The sequence below is a fragment of the Giraffa tippelskirchi genome, chromosome 1, assembly GCF_054371585.1.
Source record: "Giraffa tippelskirchi isolate mGirTip1 chromosome 1, T2T-mGirTip1v1.2.pri, whole genome shotgun sequence".
Lineage (NCBI taxonomy): Eukaryota > Metazoa > Chordata > Mammalia > Artiodactyla > Giraffidae > Giraffa > Giraffa tippelskirchi.
This window is the reverse complement of record NC_137275.1, coordinates 121,199,092-121,218,524: the sequence shown is the minus strand read 5'-3', so window position 1 is coordinate 121,218,524 and position 19,433 is coordinate 121,199,092. Positions and strand designations below refer to the sequence as shown.

At 47.6% G+C, this 19,433-nt stretch overlaps 1 protein-coding gene across 4 annotated transcripts in view; it reads right to left on the bottom strand.

Annotated features, from left to right (window-relative positions):
* Positions 1-11,093: 11,093 nt before the first annotated feature.
* LOC145507549 (liprin-alpha-1-like) overlaps positions 11,094-19,433 on the bottom strand; it is a 28,175-nt gene continuing 19,835 nt past the window's right edge. For all 4 annotated transcript variants that reach the window (XM_081494269.1, XM_081494279.1, XM_081494249.1 and 1 more), the window contains exons 10-12: positions 14,590-14,741; positions 13,567-13,736; positions 11,094-12,239 (exon numbers count right to left, since the gene is read on the bottom strand). In XM_081494269.1, the coding sequence (XP_081350395.1) occupies positions 12,184-12,239; positions 13,567-13,736; positions 14,590-14,741 (378 nt within the window). In that variant the 3' untranslated portion in view covers positions 11,094-12,183. The remainder of the gene's footprint in view (positions 12,240-13,566; positions 13,737-14,589; positions 14,742-19,433) is intronic.

Below are 19,433 nucleotides of genomic sequence, written 5' to 3'. Positions count from 1 at the left end.
GTCTTTTCTTCATTGTATATTCTTGTCTCCTTTGTCAAAGAGAAGGTGCCAATATGTGCATGAGTTTATCTCTGGGCTTTCTACCTTGTTCCATTGATCCGTATTTCTGTTTTTGTGCCAGTACCATATTGTTTCAATGACTGTAGCTTTGTAGTATATCTGAAGCCAGGAAGGTTGGTTCCTCCAGCTCTGTTTTCCTTTCTTAAGATTGCTTTGGCTATTTGGGGTCTTTTGTGCTTCCAAACAAATTGTAAAATGATTTGTTCTAGGTCTGTGAAAAAAAATGCCTTTGGTAATTTATAAGGATTGCATTGAATCTGTAGTTTGCTTTAGGTAGTCTAGTCATTTTCACAGTATTTATTCTTCCAGTCCAGGAACATGGTATGTCTTTCCATCTGTTGGTGTAGTCTTTGATTTCTTTCATCAGTGTCTTACCATTTTCTGCATACAGGTCTTATGTGTCTTTAGGTAGGCTTATTCCTAGGTATTTTATTCTTTTTGTTGCAAACACATTTCTTACTCTTAAGAACTGTTTTTTTTTTTTTTTTAAGAGCAAAATTTCCTGTAGCCTCTATCTGATTTTGGATAATTTCTACTGCCTTTACATTTTCAACTTTTTATTTCATCTGGCTCTATAATTGTTATCTAGTATAATTTTTTATCTACACTGGTTGAGTCTACACAGCCATTTTACTTGGACAACATTTCTGGACATTCTCTCTCTGTCTCTCTGTTAAAAACTAACATCTATTTATTTATGTTTGGCTGTTCTGGGTCTTTGTTGCTGCATCGGCTTTTCTCTAAGGGTGGTGAGCAGGGTCTATTCTGAAGTTGTGGTGTGTGAGTTTCTCATTTCAGTGGCTTCTCTTGTTGTGGCTCCTGGGCTCTAGAGCACAGGCTTAGTAGTTGTGGCTCCAGGCTTAGTTGCTCTGAAGCATGTGGAATCCTTCCAGACCAGGGATTGAACCTGTGTCACCTGCATTGGCAGGTGGATTCTTAACCACTGGACCACCAGGGAAGTCCTGGTTGTTCTCTCTTTATGCATAAAATGTAATTAGTAAAAATCCTGTGAACATAATCTTCTAAGTATTAAAAGTTTTCTTTCTTTCAAGAGATTTCCTTAGAGTATTAGTGCACAATTGGTCAAAAATATAAACATTTTTCAGATATATTGCATTATAATGAGATAAATAAATGATTTTTCTCAAATCCCTGTGGGTGAATGTTGCCGGTAGCTGGAATGGGAGAGTAATAGTAAACCAGCAAGCCTTCCAGTGTTTTAAAAGAGGGTAAGCTTTGCAAAGCATCTTCAGATCAGTATTGCGGTAGGAACAAGAGAAGTTTGTTTGTTTGTTTACAAGAACGTAATTCACTTCTGTGAAGCTCTGAGTAATATGAACATTGTGAACGTCTCATTGAAACATTCATCAGTTTACAAGTTGACAAATTTGGTTCAGAAAGATTTTCTCTTCAATCATTATTATCATCATCTCAGTTTCTAATAAAAACACTGAAAAGCACAACCTCCCTAATGACTATTAATTTTGCTCTTCTTACTTTCTTAGATACATCTTGTTGTCAGAGTTAAAATCGAACATAACTGGGGAAACACGATGCTACAAATAGGAAAAGTGGGAAAGTTTTTACTCAAATTGCCACCTGGTATCAAAGACCTATATAACAATGCTTAATTTTCTTGGTTCTCTTTAAATGCCTTGAAAGTACTTGAAAATTGGACAGAAATCAGACGCTGTGGAAATACTAGATGTATTAGTAGCTAAATACAGTGTTTGAAAACAATTCAGTGTACAATTCAGACTTTTGCAGAATTTGAACAGCAGTGAACATCTGCAAGAATGTAATTAATCTTAACCCAACGAAGCTGGTTTTCCTAAATCCTAGGCATGACTCCCTGACTGCAGTGAGGGGTCCTTTGCCTTACTCTGACTGCACAGGTCACACTGTCTCAGTCTCCTGCTCTGTGAACGCTTTCTCTTCCCCACCTCCCTATTTGGAAATGTCCCCTGATTCGTATTAGGTCCTTTTCTGTTTCTGTGTAAACACTTGTCCTAATTTATCTCATTTAATTCCTGAACTTTGAAACCGTCTATCTACTTAGGAGTCCCAATTTTTGGATTGGCCCCGAGCTCCAAAATGTTTATTCAACACCCTCACTTGAATGTCTACAAAGAGAAAAACAAATATCATGTGTTAATGCATATATATGGAATTCGAAAAAATTGATATAGATTATCTTATTTACAAAGCAGAAATATACATTCAGACATAGGGAACAAATGAACAAATGTATAGACACCAAGGAGAGGGAGAGAGGATGAATTGAGAGATCGGGATTGACACACATGTATTATTGACACTATGTATGAAGCAGGTAACGAATGAGAAGGTACCGTATAGCTCAGGGACCTCTACTCAGTGCTCTGTGACCTAGTAAGAGTGTTAGTCATGCAATCGTGTCCGACTCTTTGCAACCCCATGGACTGTAGCCCCCCAGGCTCCTCTGTACATGGAATTCTACAGGCAAGCATACTCGAGTGGGTTGCCATTCCCTTCTCCAGGGATCTTCCCGACACAGGATTTAACCCAGGTCTCCCGCATTGCAGGCAGATTCTTTACTGTCAGAGCCACCAGGGAAGCCCATGGTGACCTAAAGGGGAAGGAAATTCAAAAAAGAGGGGATATGTGTATACGTATAGCTGATTCATTTTGCTGTATAGCAAAAACTAGCACAACATTGTAAAGCAACTAGACGCCAAGAAAAATTTTTTTAATGTATCAAGAAGGACCAGACATTTTTATTCACCTCAATGCAGCCCACCCTCCCATGTGAGTCAAAGCCACCACATTCCTCCCACGACCCAACCAGCTGCTCAAACCAGGAATCTGGGTCTCACCCTCAGAGCCTTTGTGTACCCTGAACCACCAGAAGGTCCTGTGACACTGCCTTGCGGTGTGTCCTGACCCGGGTCAGCGTCTCCTCTCACGCCAGCTAGCCCTCTGCTCCCTCGTCCTCACAGAGCAGCTTTGATGACCTGCTCTGCTCTGCAGTGTCCGGTCTGCAGGCTGAACCAGAGAGAGTTGGATCTGTCTCTCACGCCTCTAACATCCTTCACTGACTGACAGTTCAGATAAAACCCATCTTCTGCCCCAGTCTCGCCAGGCTGTGCTCAGGCCTGGCCTTGCCCTGAGCCTTTCTGCCTGCTCACCTGCCTTTCCTTCCAGACCAAAGGCCGTCTCCTTGAGGGCTTGTGGACAGCAAACTCGGCTCCTGCTCAGACCCTTAACGTGACATGTAAACCTGCTCTTCATTTATGTGGACCCCTGTGCCCGTATTTGGCAAGCGTGGCTCTTTCTTCTTATTGAGACCTCTGCTTGAACGTTGCTTGCTTGTAATATCTTAACCTGGCCAACCTGTGCTTTTTTTTAATTTGATTTTTTAAAACTGAAGTAGTATAATAATGAGTACAATTCAGACAGTAAAGAATCTGCCTGCAATGCAAGATAGCCAGGTTCGATCCCTGGGTTGGGAAGATCCCCTGGAGAAAGAAACGGCTTCCCACTCCAGTATTCTCGTCTGAAAAATCCCACAGAACAGTGGAGTCTGGCAGGCTATAGTCCATGGGATCCCAAAGAGTCAGCCATGACTGAATGACTAACACTTTCACTTTTCTGCGTTGATTTATAGTGTGTGTTAATTACTTCTGTACAGAAAAGTGATTGCTATATATACATATATATATATATACACACACATACATATACCTTTTATTTATCATCTTTTCCATTATGGCTTATCACAGGATAGTCAATGTAATTCCCTTTGCTGTACAGTAGGACTTTGTTGTTTACCCATCCTCTATATAAAGCTTGTGCTGTGCTGTGCTTAGTGGCTCCGTCGTGTCAGACTCTTTGTGACCACATGAATTGTAGCCCTCCAGGCTCCTCTGTCCATGGGGATTCTCCAGGTGAGAATGCTGGAGTCGATTGCCATGCCCTCCTCCAGGGAATCTTCCCAACTCAGGGATCAAACCCGGGTCTCCTGCATGACAAGCAGACTCTTTACCATCTGAGCCACAAGGGAAGCTCATATATATTTATATATGATATACGTAAAGCACCCAAAATAGTTTGAATGAATGAATTGGTTTTTCTAAGGATTTGGAACCGAGGGCAAGGCAGGCGGTCATGTTGGTGGGCCCCTGGACGTCCCCGTGTGGCCGTGCTCTCACCCTGTATGGCATATTCGGGTCACCTGTTAGTGTAACAACCAAAGTTACCAGTCATCCAAATTCATCTACTTTTCAGAAATATTCTTTCCCAAGACTTTAAAAATGTTATCACTGGTCATCCTAGCCAGCAATCCCTGAAACCTCCATCTTTGTAAACCTCAAGACTCTCTCCGAAGCGAAATAGGAAATGTTAGCTTTCCTGAATTGTGTTGCTTATCAATTATAAGAATAGATTTTCCTTGTATAAGCCACATTTGTCCGACTCTAAATGTGACTGTCAGTTTCATATATCGACAGAGTATTGCTCTTCAATCTAAAGCAATTTTTTGAGAGAATTCACATAGAATATACAATAGCTATCTATGTCATGCATAAATGAAAAAATATGATTTTAAAAATTATCTTTATCTCTGCACTTTGGACATAGACTGAGATTCAAAAGCCCATTTAAGGCTGCCTCTAATTGGAAATTTGCATTCACCCTTTCCATTTTGTAGCAACAGAATTCATGAATAAAAATAACCTGTTTTAAATTATTTTTCAAATCAGAGACTCCAAACCTTATAAGAAATTTAGTTAAAACTCAAAGAAAAAAGTAACATACTACAAAATTATTTTCACCACTTTAAAAGTTAGATTCTAGTACATTAGTTATATATGTTAATTTGAAGCAAAGTTCATATTTCTGGAATAGTAATTTTCATATATTTCACAGAGATTAGAAGTCAGAGAATCATTCTCATTAAAGAAGGAGAAATATTTATGATGGTAAATGGGTCTCATATGAAATTAACATTAAAAGCAATGTGTATTGAAAAGAGGTATCAGGTGTTTCTGGAGGATATTTTCCTTTGGGTTTGTCAATACCATTTTAAAAATTGTTTTTTATTTATCCGACTGTGCTGGGTCTCGTTGCTGCACAGGCTTTTCTCGAGCTGTGCAGAGCGGGGGCTCCTCTCCGTTGCAGAGCGCAGACTTCGCTTTACAGGGGCTTCTCTTGTTGCGGCCCGGGCTCTGGAGCACAGGCTCAGTAGTTGGGGCACACGGGCTTAGTTGTTCTGGGGCAGGCGGGATCTTCCCGGACCAGGGACTGAACCCTCGTCTCCTGCATTGGCAGGCGAATTTGTTTTGAACTGGAAACACAAGATGCGTCTGACTCCCATGTGAAGGTTGGAGCTGGTCCTAGGAAGGAGCATCAGTTCTCACGGAGCAGATGTGAACAAAGCAGAGCCATAACCATGACTTAACTTTTCTTGAAATCAGTAAATAAAGTTCATGTCATCATATAAAAATCCTTCCCTGGTGGCTCAAGCAGTAAAAAATCCACCTGCAGTGCAGGAGACATTGATTGGATTCCTGGGTCAGGAAGATCCCCTGGTGTAGGAAATGGCAACCCACTCCAGCATTCTTACCTGGGAAATCCCATGGACAAAGGAGCCTTGTGGGCTGCAGTCCATGGGGTTGCAAAGAGTCAGACACGACTGAGCGACTGAGCACACACACTAGTCTTATCCATTGAAATATCAAATACAGTTTTTGCAAAATAATATTTCATTTTGATGCGTGACTGTGAAGTATTTAAGAAATAGACAAGCTGGAATTTACATATCCAGGCATGTATTGTTGTTTGCCTTGGGAGATTATTAATGATGGCAGTGATGCCCTTGTTTCAGTGATAAAAGTGAATATTTTTCAGCACCAAATGTGCCAGCTTTGTTCTAAACACTTTAAATAGTTTTAATTTGTCCCTGTAAACAAGCCTATGAAGTAGGCTTCATTATTTCTCCATAATATAGTTGAGGTTGAATATATGGAAAACGAGATTCAGATGGTTGATGCTCTGTGGAGCATCCTTGTGTGAGGTTTTAGTAAAGATAAGGACCTGGAGCGGCAGGCAGGAGAGTCCAGGCAAACCATGGGCTTGCCATCGAGGCCCCCCACATGGGAGGATGCGACACCCACAGATGGGACCATCACCTGTGGATGTGTGTTGCTTTGGGAGGCTTTGCTAGAAGCTTCCGGTGAGATCTGTCTCTGGTTATGCAGCCAAGCCAGGCTGACTCACCTGCACCAGCAGTTCCTGGTTGCTGTGGGAGTTGCCTGGGGTTAGTCTGAAACTGCTGCAGTGGGACACCCGCCCGCGATGCAGTAAGGAGTTTCATGATGCAGCCCCCACTTTGGGCTTCTTTTCCCTTCAGGTGTCTCAGGCCCATTTTCTAGACTGCATCAGAGCCCCACTGGCTCATCCCCAACAACGGGCAAAAGCCACTTCTGCTGTTGGTGATTTCCTCTGACGGTGAAAGGAACAGCGCTTACCTCTGCCCACAGCGGGCTTTTCTTTGACCTCTTCAGTTAGTGTAATGCCATCAGCATGTCAGCAGAGCACTGTTTTCTAGATGGAACACAGGCTGGTCATCTTGATCAGCGGTTCCCAACCTTTCTGGCATCAGAGACCAACTTTGTGGAAGACAATTCTTCCCCCAGCCGGGAATGAGGGGTGTTTTCAGGATGATTCAAGCTTTCCATTTACTGTGCACTTTATTTTTAATCTAACCCCACTACTGATGATGACAGGAGGTACTGAACCACAGCCTGGAGACTGGGGACCCCTCCTCTAGATGGTCAATGACCGTCTACCTTCCATGTCACGTGGCACCCTCTGATAGTGTCACAGCACAGGGAAGGGACCACTCAGTGACATCCTTTCAAGAGTCCACAGGGAAATGGAGGACCCGGGGGAACACCAGCCTCCTGAACACCCTCCTGATGAGGTCCCATAATATGCGCCCCCCCCCCCAACCCCCGTGATGCTGTGAAAGTGCTACACTCAATATGCCACCAAATTTGGAGCAGGAGAACCTGTCTTTTCACTAAACACATACATACTCTCCAAGTTATCCATCAAGTCCATCCACTTCAAGAGTTGATTTGATGCCATGAACACAATATTAATATCTATGTAACTTCTCAACCAATTCATAGTCAAAACGATAGCTAAGGAAAAAATTTTAATGACAAGCCTTGACCTCATTTGAATTCCAGCTGACTCCAAAAATGAAATATGTTCTATTTCAATATGCAATAAATATGTTATCCAAATATATAATATCAGATAGCAACGAGTGCTATGAAGAAAGATAAACAGCATAAAGGGAGAGAGAAGGATGAGGGTGGTACTGTAAATCTTTTCAGGGACGACCTCTCTGAAAAGATGATGCGTGAGCAAAGAACAGAATGAACTAAGGGAAAGAGTCATGCAAATATCTGGGGAAGCATTCTAGGCAGTGGAACACGTCAATGCCTTTCAACCAAAGACCACCGGGAACATGCTCACAGCTGACAAGTTGGGTTTATTTTTCTTTGCAGGGAGGGAGAACAAGCACTATAGGGAACTGTAGGGGTGTTTCAGGAAAAGAAAGTTAGAAAGAACCTACTATAGTCTTTGGATGATTTAGGGCATCGGGCATCTCAATGATCTCATCTGTAGGGAGGACAGACTAGGACAAGGATAAAGCTGTAATGGGTAAAGAAGCAGTCACCCATGTTGGTGAAGAGAGGGGGTGTTTGGTGTCTTGTGGGTGGCAGAGCAACCTTTTTTTTTGGTCTGTGCTTAGAAAAAATTATGAAGTGGTTTCATTTTGTCTCACGTCATCAGTCATTTAGTGATGACCGACATGTAGACTGGTGTTCTGTAAGTTTATGTCCAACAGAAGAACATGGCCTGAGTGCTAGCCGGCTTCCAGATATCAGGGGCTGCTTTCCAACCCACTTTCTCTAACAGCAAGGGAAAGACCTTAGAATATTAGGAATAAACTTCAGAGGTGGTGGGAGAGGAGGTATAATAGTGGCTATTTCCATATCTTTACTAGAAAATAGGGAGTCGATAGTGCATTATTATTGTAAGGGACATACGTATGCCTGCGTGCTAAGTAAGTCGCTTCAGTCAGGTCCCACTCTTCGCTACCCTATGGACGGTAGCTCGCCAGGCTCCTCTGTCCATGGGATTCTCCAAGCAAAAATACTGGGGTGGGTTGCCAGCCCTCCTCCAGGGGATCTTCCAGACTCGGGGATGGAACCCAAGTCTCTGCCTCCACAGGCAAGTTCTTTACCATCAGCACCACCTGGAAAGCCCAGGACATACTTATACTAAAACATGATTCATTGGTTAGTGAAATTCAAATGTAATCAAGCCTACTGTATTTTTTTTTCCTGCTAAATCTGACAGCACTACAATAAACACACAGTCAGGTGCATAGGAAATACTTTGAATACTTTGTGCCTTTTCTTTTCCTCACACACCATCATCTGTCCCTTGCACACTGTCAGTCGATGGGGCGAAGGAAGAAGGTGAGGCCGAGAGACGTCCTCCCCCGAGTTAAGCTGGGCCGTAAATACACCGGCCTTGCAGTTGTCCTTTCAAACCCAGCTCTGGTGTTCCCTCTGACAGCCTCTCTGCCAGAAAACGCTGCTAGTTCAGGCTGGGTGCTCAGGGCCGCTGTGTCCCCACTTGATGGCAAGATAGACGGCCAGACAGCCTGGGCCGGAGTCAGGCTCTGTGGCTCAGGAGATGCCTTATGCACGCCCCCTGCCCAATGTCCGTCCGTAACAGGGGCGTCTCGGTGGCTCCTTTCTCCCCCATGGCTGTGCCGGCCACACTGGGGGTTCCCAGAGGGAGTGTGTGCTCACCCTGTGGGAGTGGGGCCTGGAGGGTCTCTTTGGTGCCATTTTTTTCCCTGTTATTAGCCCTTCCCATGAGCAGATTTATAAGCTTTGCTCTCACTTGCTCTCATAGAGAAAGGACATTTAGGTAAAGCCTGTGCTAAGCTGGACACTTTTGGTGAGGGGGCTTACGGGGAAGCTACATCATCTCTTCGCTGGAACACAATAATACGCTTAACAGGGGTGGGGGAGACCCAGTGACTCTCTCCTTTTTTAAATACCATTTTTCTTCCAAGGGGCATGCAGCTCATTTTTACAAATCTTAACTGGAGCTTAGCTTTCAGTCGATTGAAGAGTCTAACTGCTTGCTCTTTTATTTTCCGTTCTCCTCATTATAAATCCAACGTTTCCCTGACAGATGCACATAGTGACATTGACATTAGAGTTTAGATAAACTGGAAACAATCCTAGAAAGAGGTGCTGGGAATATAATAAATGGGAGATGACCTTTTACAAACCCCGTGAGAGAGGCAAGGCATGAACTGTGTACCGGGGTTGTTTTCATGGCTTTTGACGTCGCAGTGCAGCAGGTGTGCGGGGCTCTAAGAGCAGGTGACCTGCTCCATCAGCAGCCCCCGCTGTCTTCAGCCCTCTCTGGAACCCTGGCCAGCGACTCATCAGATGTGTTCCCGGTGGGCCCAGCGGAAGACGGAAAACGTTGAATTGGGAGCAGCGGGTTTCTGCTAGGGGGTGATGGAGATTTCTCATTCAACTTAGAGCTGGGGTCGGGCCCTACAGCCTGGATCGTGACGAGAAAACGTCAGTGGTGACATCTCCGAGGGAGGCTGAGACAGAGTTTCTGCTTTCTTAGATCAGTCCCATCTTCTGCCCTCCCTGAGGCGGCCTGGGGAGAGCGGCCCGGGCCCCAGGACAGCAGATCACGAGGCTCCAGGCCACCGTTGCCCGGCCGCTGACCCGCAAGTAGCCGGTCCCTCCCCACGTCCCATTGTCACAGATCCAGTTCTGAGGGCTGAAGAGAGGCCCAGCAGCCCTGTGAATCTGGGGGTCTGAGAGACTGGCAGCTGGTCATGTGGAGTAGCTGTCCCCATGACGGTGTTTCTGTCATCGAATGTGCCATTGCTGCTCTAGTGTGACCACCCTCCCACCCCCGGGTGGCAGGGATGCCCCACGTGGCAGCCCCCAGGCTCACTCTCTCCGGCTCACCCACCCTCTAGAAGTTTCCCCAGACCCTCAGTAGGAGTGGGCACTACTGCGGGTGTGAGCGTGTGTGTCCTCGTGCTGTGTGACTAACCGCACTCTGTTTGCACGCTTCCTCCCGCGCTCGTGGGACCAGGCAGAGTGGCGGAAACGCAGAGGCTGGATTCCGCTACAGTCAGGACTTACTCCTGCTGAGCTTCAGGGTGAGTACAGGCCGGCCTGGTCCCACAGGGGCATGGAGGCCACGCCCTGGGCGTGGAGGGTCAGCGGGTCTCCAGAGGTCGGGCCCAGGACAGCCCTCAGCGGCAGAGAACGTGACCTTGGCCCCTGGCGGCCGCCGGAGTGGGCAGAGCACAGCCCAAGTTTCCCTCGCGTCCGTGTGCACGGGTGTCCCTCCCACAGCGGCAGGGCTGCTGGCCATGCCCTGCGTGCACATTCTCGGAGGGAACAGGACCCAGAGCATCAGGGTTCACGAGGCTGCCCTGCCCTGGGCCTCTCTGTCCGGAGGCCAGTGTTTAACACGGAAATGCAGCGGCATCTGGGGGTCGGGCGCCAATGAGGGGCCACCCTCCCTTACAGGTGCTGCTCTGGGTGGTCCTCTGGTGGGTCCCGCCCGGGAGCCCAGCCCTGCTCGAGCCGCTCTGAGGGCAGGAGGCTGTCTGCTCTGTCCTGTTCACTTTCAGCTAGAAAGCTTGACTGGGTTTTAAGATTTTTTACCAGCAGCTTTTGGCTATGTGTCAGAACAAAGTCAGCCCGAGTTCTCGCCTTGATCTGCCTGGTCCTTCATGTGTCTCTGAATTCTCAAAGCAGCTGAAGCCCAGAATGGGGTGTGGGGGTGTCTGGAGGGGCAGGGGCTCGGGCACCAACCGCCATCCCAGAACTGACTCGTCTGTGTGTTTGTTTCCAGTTTACCCGCACTACTTTTACAGATGATGATACCGTGTCCAGAATACAACAAAGACTACATTTTGAACTCAATGCAATCTTTAATCTGTTAATACTTGTTATATAGACCCTAAGATATTTTATTACAGAGTTTTTAATTAGTGAAAAATTCATGAATACCATAGAGAAAATATTAGGCCCTACCCAGCATCAGGCCCTAGTCCAGCATCAGGCCTTCCCTCACCATCAGACCATCCTGCAGCGCCAGCACCCCCCCCATCATCAGACCCTAGCCTAGCATCAGTCCCGCCCACAGCATCAGACCCTCCCCCGGCATCAGACCCTTGCCCCAGTAGCAGGCCCCCACCTGTCAGATGCTCCTGAGCACACTCAGGCAGCCCCAGAGCAGCACGAACAATAGCTCTTGCAGGCGGTGCATCTTTAGGAATGACCTGTGGGGCAGCAGCAGCTGGGGTCTGTTGCAGGCCCAGGAGAGGCAAAGAAGAGGCACTTGTGCCAGAAGCAGTGGTGGGTGTGGGCACGCTCCCCAGCTCTGCTTCCTCCCTGTGGGGGCTTTGCTCTCCTGCCTTCACACGTGGTCACGCGAGGGCCCCAGGGCTGTGTCCTTCCAGATTCACGGTCTCCTTGGTATCTCAAGCCCAAGTCCTGAGTCGCGTCCCAGTCTGGCGTGGCAGAGGGCTGGGAACACACAAGCACAAGGGCTAAAAGGATCGCAAGGGGACAGCCGGGCCCCAGTGGGTGGCAGGGCAGGGGCTGAGGGTGGCTGCCCACAGAGGGCCCCACAGCAGCCCTGGAAGGAGAGCAGCGATGCCTTAGCTCACTCGGGGACGTTGCCCAGCCTCAGCACTCAAGAGATGTTACCGCCAGCAGCTGTGGGGACGCAGGAAGCCTGGTGAGGGACACCACCCCACTTGTGCCGTGTGGGTGGGCACTGCTGACCATGGCCTGTTTTCATTCCAGTTCCAACTGTCCCTCCAAGGGCTGACGGGCTCCTCTTCCGAATGGCACAGATATTATCTTTATGTGGGTGAACGCATCCCTGTTGGTTTCTGTCGGCACTGTGGTCGGTCATCGTGTGTTTTTCTCTTTACAACCTGTGCTTGCTGCTCTGCCAGTTTAACTTATGAGCAGCCCTTATTTTCTGCATTTCCTAGTTGTCAGCGCTCACTGGAGCCTTCCAGGTGGCGCTAGTGGTAAAAATCCTGCCTGCCAATGCAAGAGATAACGAGAGACGTGGGTTAGATCCCTGGGTCAAGAAGATGCCCTGGAGGAGGGCATGGCAACCCACTCCAGTATTCTTGCCTCGAGAATCCCATGGACAGAGGAGCTAGTGGGCTACAGTTCCTGGGGTCGCAAAGAGTCGGACACAACTGAAGCACTTTCGCACACACTCAGGTTTTAATTCAGTCGCTCACTCGTGTCCGACTCTTTGCCACTCCGTGGACTGCAGCACTCCAGGCTTTCCTGTCCTTCACGATGTCCTGGAGTTTGCTCAAAGTCATGTCCATCGAATCAGTGATGCCACAGAACCATCTTATTCCTGTTGCATCCACCAGAGAGGTGGCTGGAGCTCGGCAAAGTGCACGGTCCCACTGTGTGGGTGTGAACCTGCCTTCACCACTCCCTAACCGTGTGAGCATCACTGTGTCCTCCTCTGTAAATCGGGAGGTGGCAGCACCTGCTTGGGAAGGGGCACACACAGCATCTGGTATATAATCAATGCACCATCCATCTCAGCGGTGTATTTATTAATAATAGGGATAGCTTTTAATAACCTGCTCCTTTTTCTCTCTTGTCACTTAACTGTGCTAGAGACCACATCTCTTTTACTTACCCCTGTAAATCCCACACCCAGCACAAACAAGACACTCAACCAATTTCTGGCTGAAGAGGCAGGAACATACTCTGTCTTCAAGGAGATGAAGCAGAGCGCGATGGGGGGCTGATGATAACACTGCGTGATGAGGAGACCCCAGGAGGCCCTGCGTGGCTGTGGGGTGGGGTGGGGGGCATGGGCAGAACCCCTGATGAGCTCCTGGGGATGGGGGAGGTGGCAGGAAGGAGGGGGAGGGCTGTTCCTTGTAGGGTGTCTACAGATGGTACCTCAGCCCTCACTGATGAGCACTTGGGCAGTTTCCAAACACTTGTCACTGTTCTGGAGAAAACAATCATTGCCCAGCTCCTACTCAATCAGTTTTGTAGAGTATGTTTCTAGCATTGGAGTGTAAACATCTGCTTTATTCATTCCATGCTCCATTCATCCACCCATCTAGCCAGCCATCTGTTCATCCATCCATCCGCTCACGAATTCCATCCACCCATCCAGCCAGCATTCTGTTCATCCATCCATCCACCCATCCACTCATTAACTCATCCAATCATCTTGGACCCGCCGAGAAGACAGACGTCTCCTCCGCTCTTGCTCCCAGGAGGACACCCAGCGTGAGTGACAGGAGCCTCGTGGGGACGACGGGGGAGACACAGAAGGGACACGCCTGCAGGCCCTCCTCCCTCTGAACGGTTAATCACCCACCTGGTCCTGACGCCTCCTTGCCGGGGAGTCCAGGCTGGCCCTTTCCCTTCTTCCCAAACAGGCGGCTGATGGAGGACTTGATGCCCTTCTTTGGGGCTTTGTGCAGAGAGGCCTGGCTGCTGGTGCTGCTGCTGGGGTTGCTCCCAGGGCCGTCCTGAGAGCCTGTTGACCTTCGGGGAGAGAAAACGGCCTTGAACCGGCGCCCTCGTGCAAACACACACCCGTCCACAAGACCTACTTACTGATAGAACCGGCCACCCAGCACCAACCGCGCCTCAACCTCACAGCAGACAAGTGGAGTCTCCTTCACCAACCACACTCCACACGAGCAATGCCAGCTCCCGGCCACAGACAACCACCCTGGGAAGCTAAGATTCGCTGACTCAAGCTCTCCCCCGAGGAGGGCTTCACTCCAGACCAGCTGGTGCAGAGGGCGCTCCGACCCTCCCTCAGGGTCGCCGATCGGCAGGTGACGACGCTCCCAGAGAAGGCGAGCTCCCTCGCTCTGGGCAGTTCCCTCCGCCTCCCGCAGGGTGACCGTCCCCGGCCGCGGCAGGAGAGTGACTGTCACCGTGCAGGGCTGCTGGTCAGGTGACCACACGTGCCCTCCATCGAGTGCTGCCTGCCTCAGGACGGGAGGTCAGCAGGTGGTGGTCTGAATGAGGACAGTGTCAGTCACAGGAGGGGACAGACAGCCTCCTGAGAGGAGACCCTTGAGGAAAACGGAGGAACCCTCAAGAGCAAATCCGAGAGGCATGGGGCCGTCACCGTCAGGAACGCGCCCGGGGCTGGGCAGACCTCTAGCAAGAGCAGGAAGAAACCTCCCACGGGAGTCAATCCGTAGAGACGGACGTTTTCTAAAACCACTGAGGTCCCTGAGCTCTTCTCCCCCAGCACCTGAAGTTCACCACTAAGCATAGGCACCTAATCCAGTGGGATTCCTTTAAAATCATCCTTCCAACTCTTTCAAGACAAGAGGCGCAGGGCTCCTGAAACTGACAACGAGGCGCCCAGGCCCCTTACCTGCGGGCGTCCCTGATGTCCTCGTGGCTGGCTGCGTGCCGCGCCCCCGTGTGCAGCCGGTCCAGCCGAAGGGACTGCGGCGAGGGGGGGGTCGAGGTTTCACATCTGATGGTCGTTTTGTCATCTAGTACCTCTTCTGGTAAAGCTGGCAGCTGAGGGAGTGAGGTAAGCGTAAAACTGAGTGACAACAGACTTTGTCGAAAAAGGCAATCCACAGGCTTTACATTATAACCAGAAACTTATTTGAAAATCTATTAGCTATGCTTTCTGCCAAGTCCAAAAAAAGCCTTGTTCTAGCTTAATGCCATCTTAAAGGACTGTCTTGTTCAAGAGAAGCGGGGTGGTGGGGCAGCGAGAGCCCCCGACTGAGTGCAGAGACCCAGGACGGGAGCCTCCCTGCAGCCGGGCTCCGCCGTCCCTGGAATCCAGCGACCAGATGGCCCCACCGGGCAGGACGGCAGAGTGATGCCGGCACCGTGATCCCTGCATGGCATGAACTGCCCTGACGAGGACTGTGCTCATCGCCAGATGCTGCTCAGAAGCACCACTAGCAAGAATAAGAAAGCTCTCAGCAAACCCATCCAGACCTTTCTATTTGAAGGAGAAAAGGAAACAGATTGTACCACCACCCAAGATCAGTTTTAGTGATGACGCAGGTTACCGGAACCTATGACAACAAATGAAACAAAGAAAAGGTACCTAACCCCTCCATGCGAACACCATGTGTCTGGCTTGTATTTCTCAGTAACATATAGACTGAGGGCTCACACTGAAGTGCTTACACGCAGCTTGAGTGTAATTTGCTCACTGTGGTTTACATAAAGCACCCCTAAGTCTTCATACCCCACGTCCAAGGTAAGAGAAACCCAAGTAAGACGGTAGGTGTTGTGAGAGGCCATCAGAGGGCAGACACACTGAAACCATAATCACAGAAAACTAGCCAATCTGATTACACGGACCACAGCCTTGTCTAACTCAATGAAACTAGGCCATGCCGTGTGGGGCCACCCAAGATGGACAGGTGATGGTGGAGAGGTCTGACAGAATGTGGTCCATTGGAGAAGGGAATGGCAAACCACTTCCGTATTCTTGCCTTGAGAACCCCATGAACAGTATGAAAAGGCAAAAAGATAGGACACTGAAAGATGAACTCCCAAGGTCGGTAGCTGCCCAATATTGTACTGCGGATCAGTGGCGAAATAACTCCAGAAAGAATGAAGGGATGGAGCCAAAGCAAAAACAATACCCAGTTGTGGATGTGACTGGTGATAGAAGCAAGGTCCCATGCTACACAAAGCAATATTTCATAGGAACCTGGAATGTTAGGTCCACGAATCAAGGCAAATTGGGAGTGGTCAAACAGGAGATGGCAAGAGTGAACGTCGACATTCTAGGAATCAGCGAACTAAGATGGACTGGAATGGGTGAATTTAACTCCAATGATGACTATTATAGATAGATCACTATTATCACTATTATAATAGATGACTATTATATCTACTACTGTGGGCAGGAATCCCTTAGAAGAAATGGAGTAGCCATCATGGTCAACAAAAGAGCCCGAAATGCAGTCCTTGGATGCAATCTCAAAAATGACAGAATGATCTCTGTTCGTTTCCAAGGCAAACCATTCAATATCACAGTAATCCAAGCCTAGGCCCCAACCAGTAACGCTGAAGCAGCTGAAGTTGAACACTTCTATGAAGACCTACAAGACCTTTTAGAACTAACACCCAAAAAAGATGTCCTTTTCATTATAGGGGACTGGAATGCAAAAGTAGCAAGTCAGGAAACACCTGGAATAAGAGGCAAATTTGGCCTTGGAGTACAGAATGAAACAGGGCAAAGGCTAATAGAGTTTTGCCAAGAGAACGCACTGGGCATAGCAAACACCCTCTTCCAACAACACAAGAGAAGACTCTACACATGGACATCACCAGATGGTCAACATCGAAATCAGACTGATTATATTCTTTGCAGCCAAAGATGGAGAAGCTCTATACAGTCAGCAAAAACAAGACCGGGAGCTGACTTTGGCTCAGATCGTGAGCTCCTTATTGCCAAATTCAGACTTCAATTGAAGAAAGTAGGCAAAACCACTAGACCATTCAGGTATGACCTAAATCAAATCCCTTATGATTATACAGTGGAAGGGAGAAATAGATTTAAGGGACTAGACCTCATAGAGTGCCAGATGGAGGTTCACGACACTGTACAGGAGACAGGGATTAAGACCATCCCCGTGGAAAAGAAATGCAAAAAAGCAAAATGGTTGTCTGAGGAGGCCTTAACAAATAGCTGTGAAAAGAAGGGAAGAGAAAAGCAAAGGAGAAAAGTAAAGATATTCCCATCTCAATGCAGAGTTCCAAAGAATAGCAAGGAGAGATAAGAAAGCCTTCCTCAGCGATCAATGCAAAGAAATAGAGGAAAACAACAGAATGGGAAAGACTAGAGATCTCTTCAAGAAAATTAGAGATACCAAGGAAACACTGCATGCAAAGATGGGCTCGATAAAGGACAGAAATGGTATGGACTTCACAGAAGCAGAAGATATTAAGAAGAGGTGGCAAGAATACACAGAAGAACTATACAAAAAAGATCTTCACGACCCAGATAATCACGATGATGTGATCACTCACCTAGAGCCAGACATCCTGGAATGTGAAGTCAAGTGGGCCTTAGAAAGCATCGGTACAAAGCTAGTGGAGGTGATGGAATTCCAGTTGAGCTATTTCAAATCCTCAAAGATGATGCTGTGAAAGTGCTGCACTTAACATGCCAGCAAATTTGGAAAACTCAGCAGTGGCCACAGGACTGAAAAGGTCAGTTTTCATTCCAATCCCAAAGAAAGGCAATGCCAAAGAATGCTCGAACTACCGCACAATTGCACTCATCTCACATGCTAGTAAAGTAATGCTCAAAATTCTCCAAGCCAGGCTTTAGCAATAAGTGAACCGTGAACTTCCAGATGTTTAAACTGGTTTTAGAAAAGGCAGAGGAACCACAGATCAAATTGCCAACGTCCACTGGATCATGTAAAGAGCAATCGAGTTCCAGAAAAACATCTCTTTCTGCTTTATTGACTATGCCAAAGCCTTTGACTGTGTGGATCACTATGAACTGTGGAAAACTCTGAAAGAGATGGGGATACCAGACTCCGTGACCTGCCTCTTGAGAAACCTGTATGCAGGTCCGGAAGCAACAATTAGAACTGGACATGGATCAACAGACTGGTTCCAAATAGGAAAAGGAGTACGTCAAGGCTGTATACTGTCACCTTGCTTATTTAACTTACATGCAGAGTACATCATGCGAAACGCTGGGCTGGAGGAAGCACAAGCTAGAATCAAGATTGCCGGGAGAAATATCAATAACCTCAGATATGCAGATGACACCACCCTTACGGCAGAAAGTGAAGAGGATCTAAAAAGCCTCTTGATGAAAGTGAAAGAGGAGAGTGAAAAAGTTGGCTTCAAGCTCAACATTCCAAAAACTAAGATCAGGGCATCTGGTCCCATCACTTCATGGCAGAAAGATGGGGAAACAGTGGAAACACTGTCAGACTTTACTTTTGGGGGCTCTAAAATCACTGCAGATGGTGATTGCAGTCATGAAATTAAAAGACGCTTACTCCTTGGAAGGAAAGTTATGACCAACCTAGATAGCATATTTAAATGCAGAGACATTACTTTGCCAACAAAGGTCCATCTATGGTTTCCCCAGTAGTCATGTATGCATGTTAGAGTTGGACGGTGAAGAAAGCTGAGTGCCAAAGAATTGATGCTTTTGAGCTGTGGTGTTGGAGAAGACTCTTGAGAGTCCCTTGGACTGCAAGAAGATCCAACCAGTCTATCCTAAAGGCGATCAGTCCTGGGTGTTCATTGGAAGGACTGATGTTGACGCTGAAACTCCAATACTTTTGCCACCTCATGGGAAGAGTTGACTCATTGGAAAAGACCCTAATGCTGGGAAGGATTGAGGGCAGGAGGAGAAGGGGACGACAGAGGATGAGATGGCTGGATGGCATCATCGACTCGATGGACATGGGTTTGGGTGGACTCCGGGAGCTGGTCATGGACAGGGAGGCCTGGCGTGCTGCGATTCATGGGGTTGCAAAGATTCGGACACGACTGAGCGACCGAACTCAACTGAAGTCTTCACTAAGAGATACTCTTCTATCAACCTAGAGGGCTGGGTTGGGGAGGGAGATGGGAGGGAGGTTCAAAAGGGAGGGGATATATGTGTACCTATGGCTGATTTTCCCTGAGATTTGACAGAAAAGAACAAAATTCTGTAAAGAAATTATCCTTCAATTAAAAAATAAGCTAATTAAAAAAAAAAAGATGATCTCTCCTGGACTCCCAGCTTTTCCGCTGGTCCTGGGTCTGAGGACAGGAACAGTGGTGGCAACAGTGTGGGGAACAGATAAACCCCTTCAGGGTCCAGACAGGTCTCACTTATACATGTGGGCATGTGGTTCAGCCAGGGGAGGTTTTAGGAAGCATGCATGGAAAGTATTTTTATAGACAATGAGTGCGTTGTTTTAACCAACTAACCTGTGCCTTTGTAATGGGATTCTGTAAAGAATACTGATCCACTGCAGCTCCACAGGAGCTTGGTGACAACAAAGTGACTTAGTGCAAAATACAGCTGAACTCGTTTAACAGCAGCTGGATAAACTGTGCACCCTCCCCTGATCTCTAACAACAACCCTCAGACAACAGAAGGCTACAAAAGCTAGAAATTATCCACATGGAACGGAACAGGGATCAATCTCAAATTCAAGTTAAAAGAAGCATTTATAAAAATCAGAAAACAACAAAGAACAGAGCAGGGAAGTGACA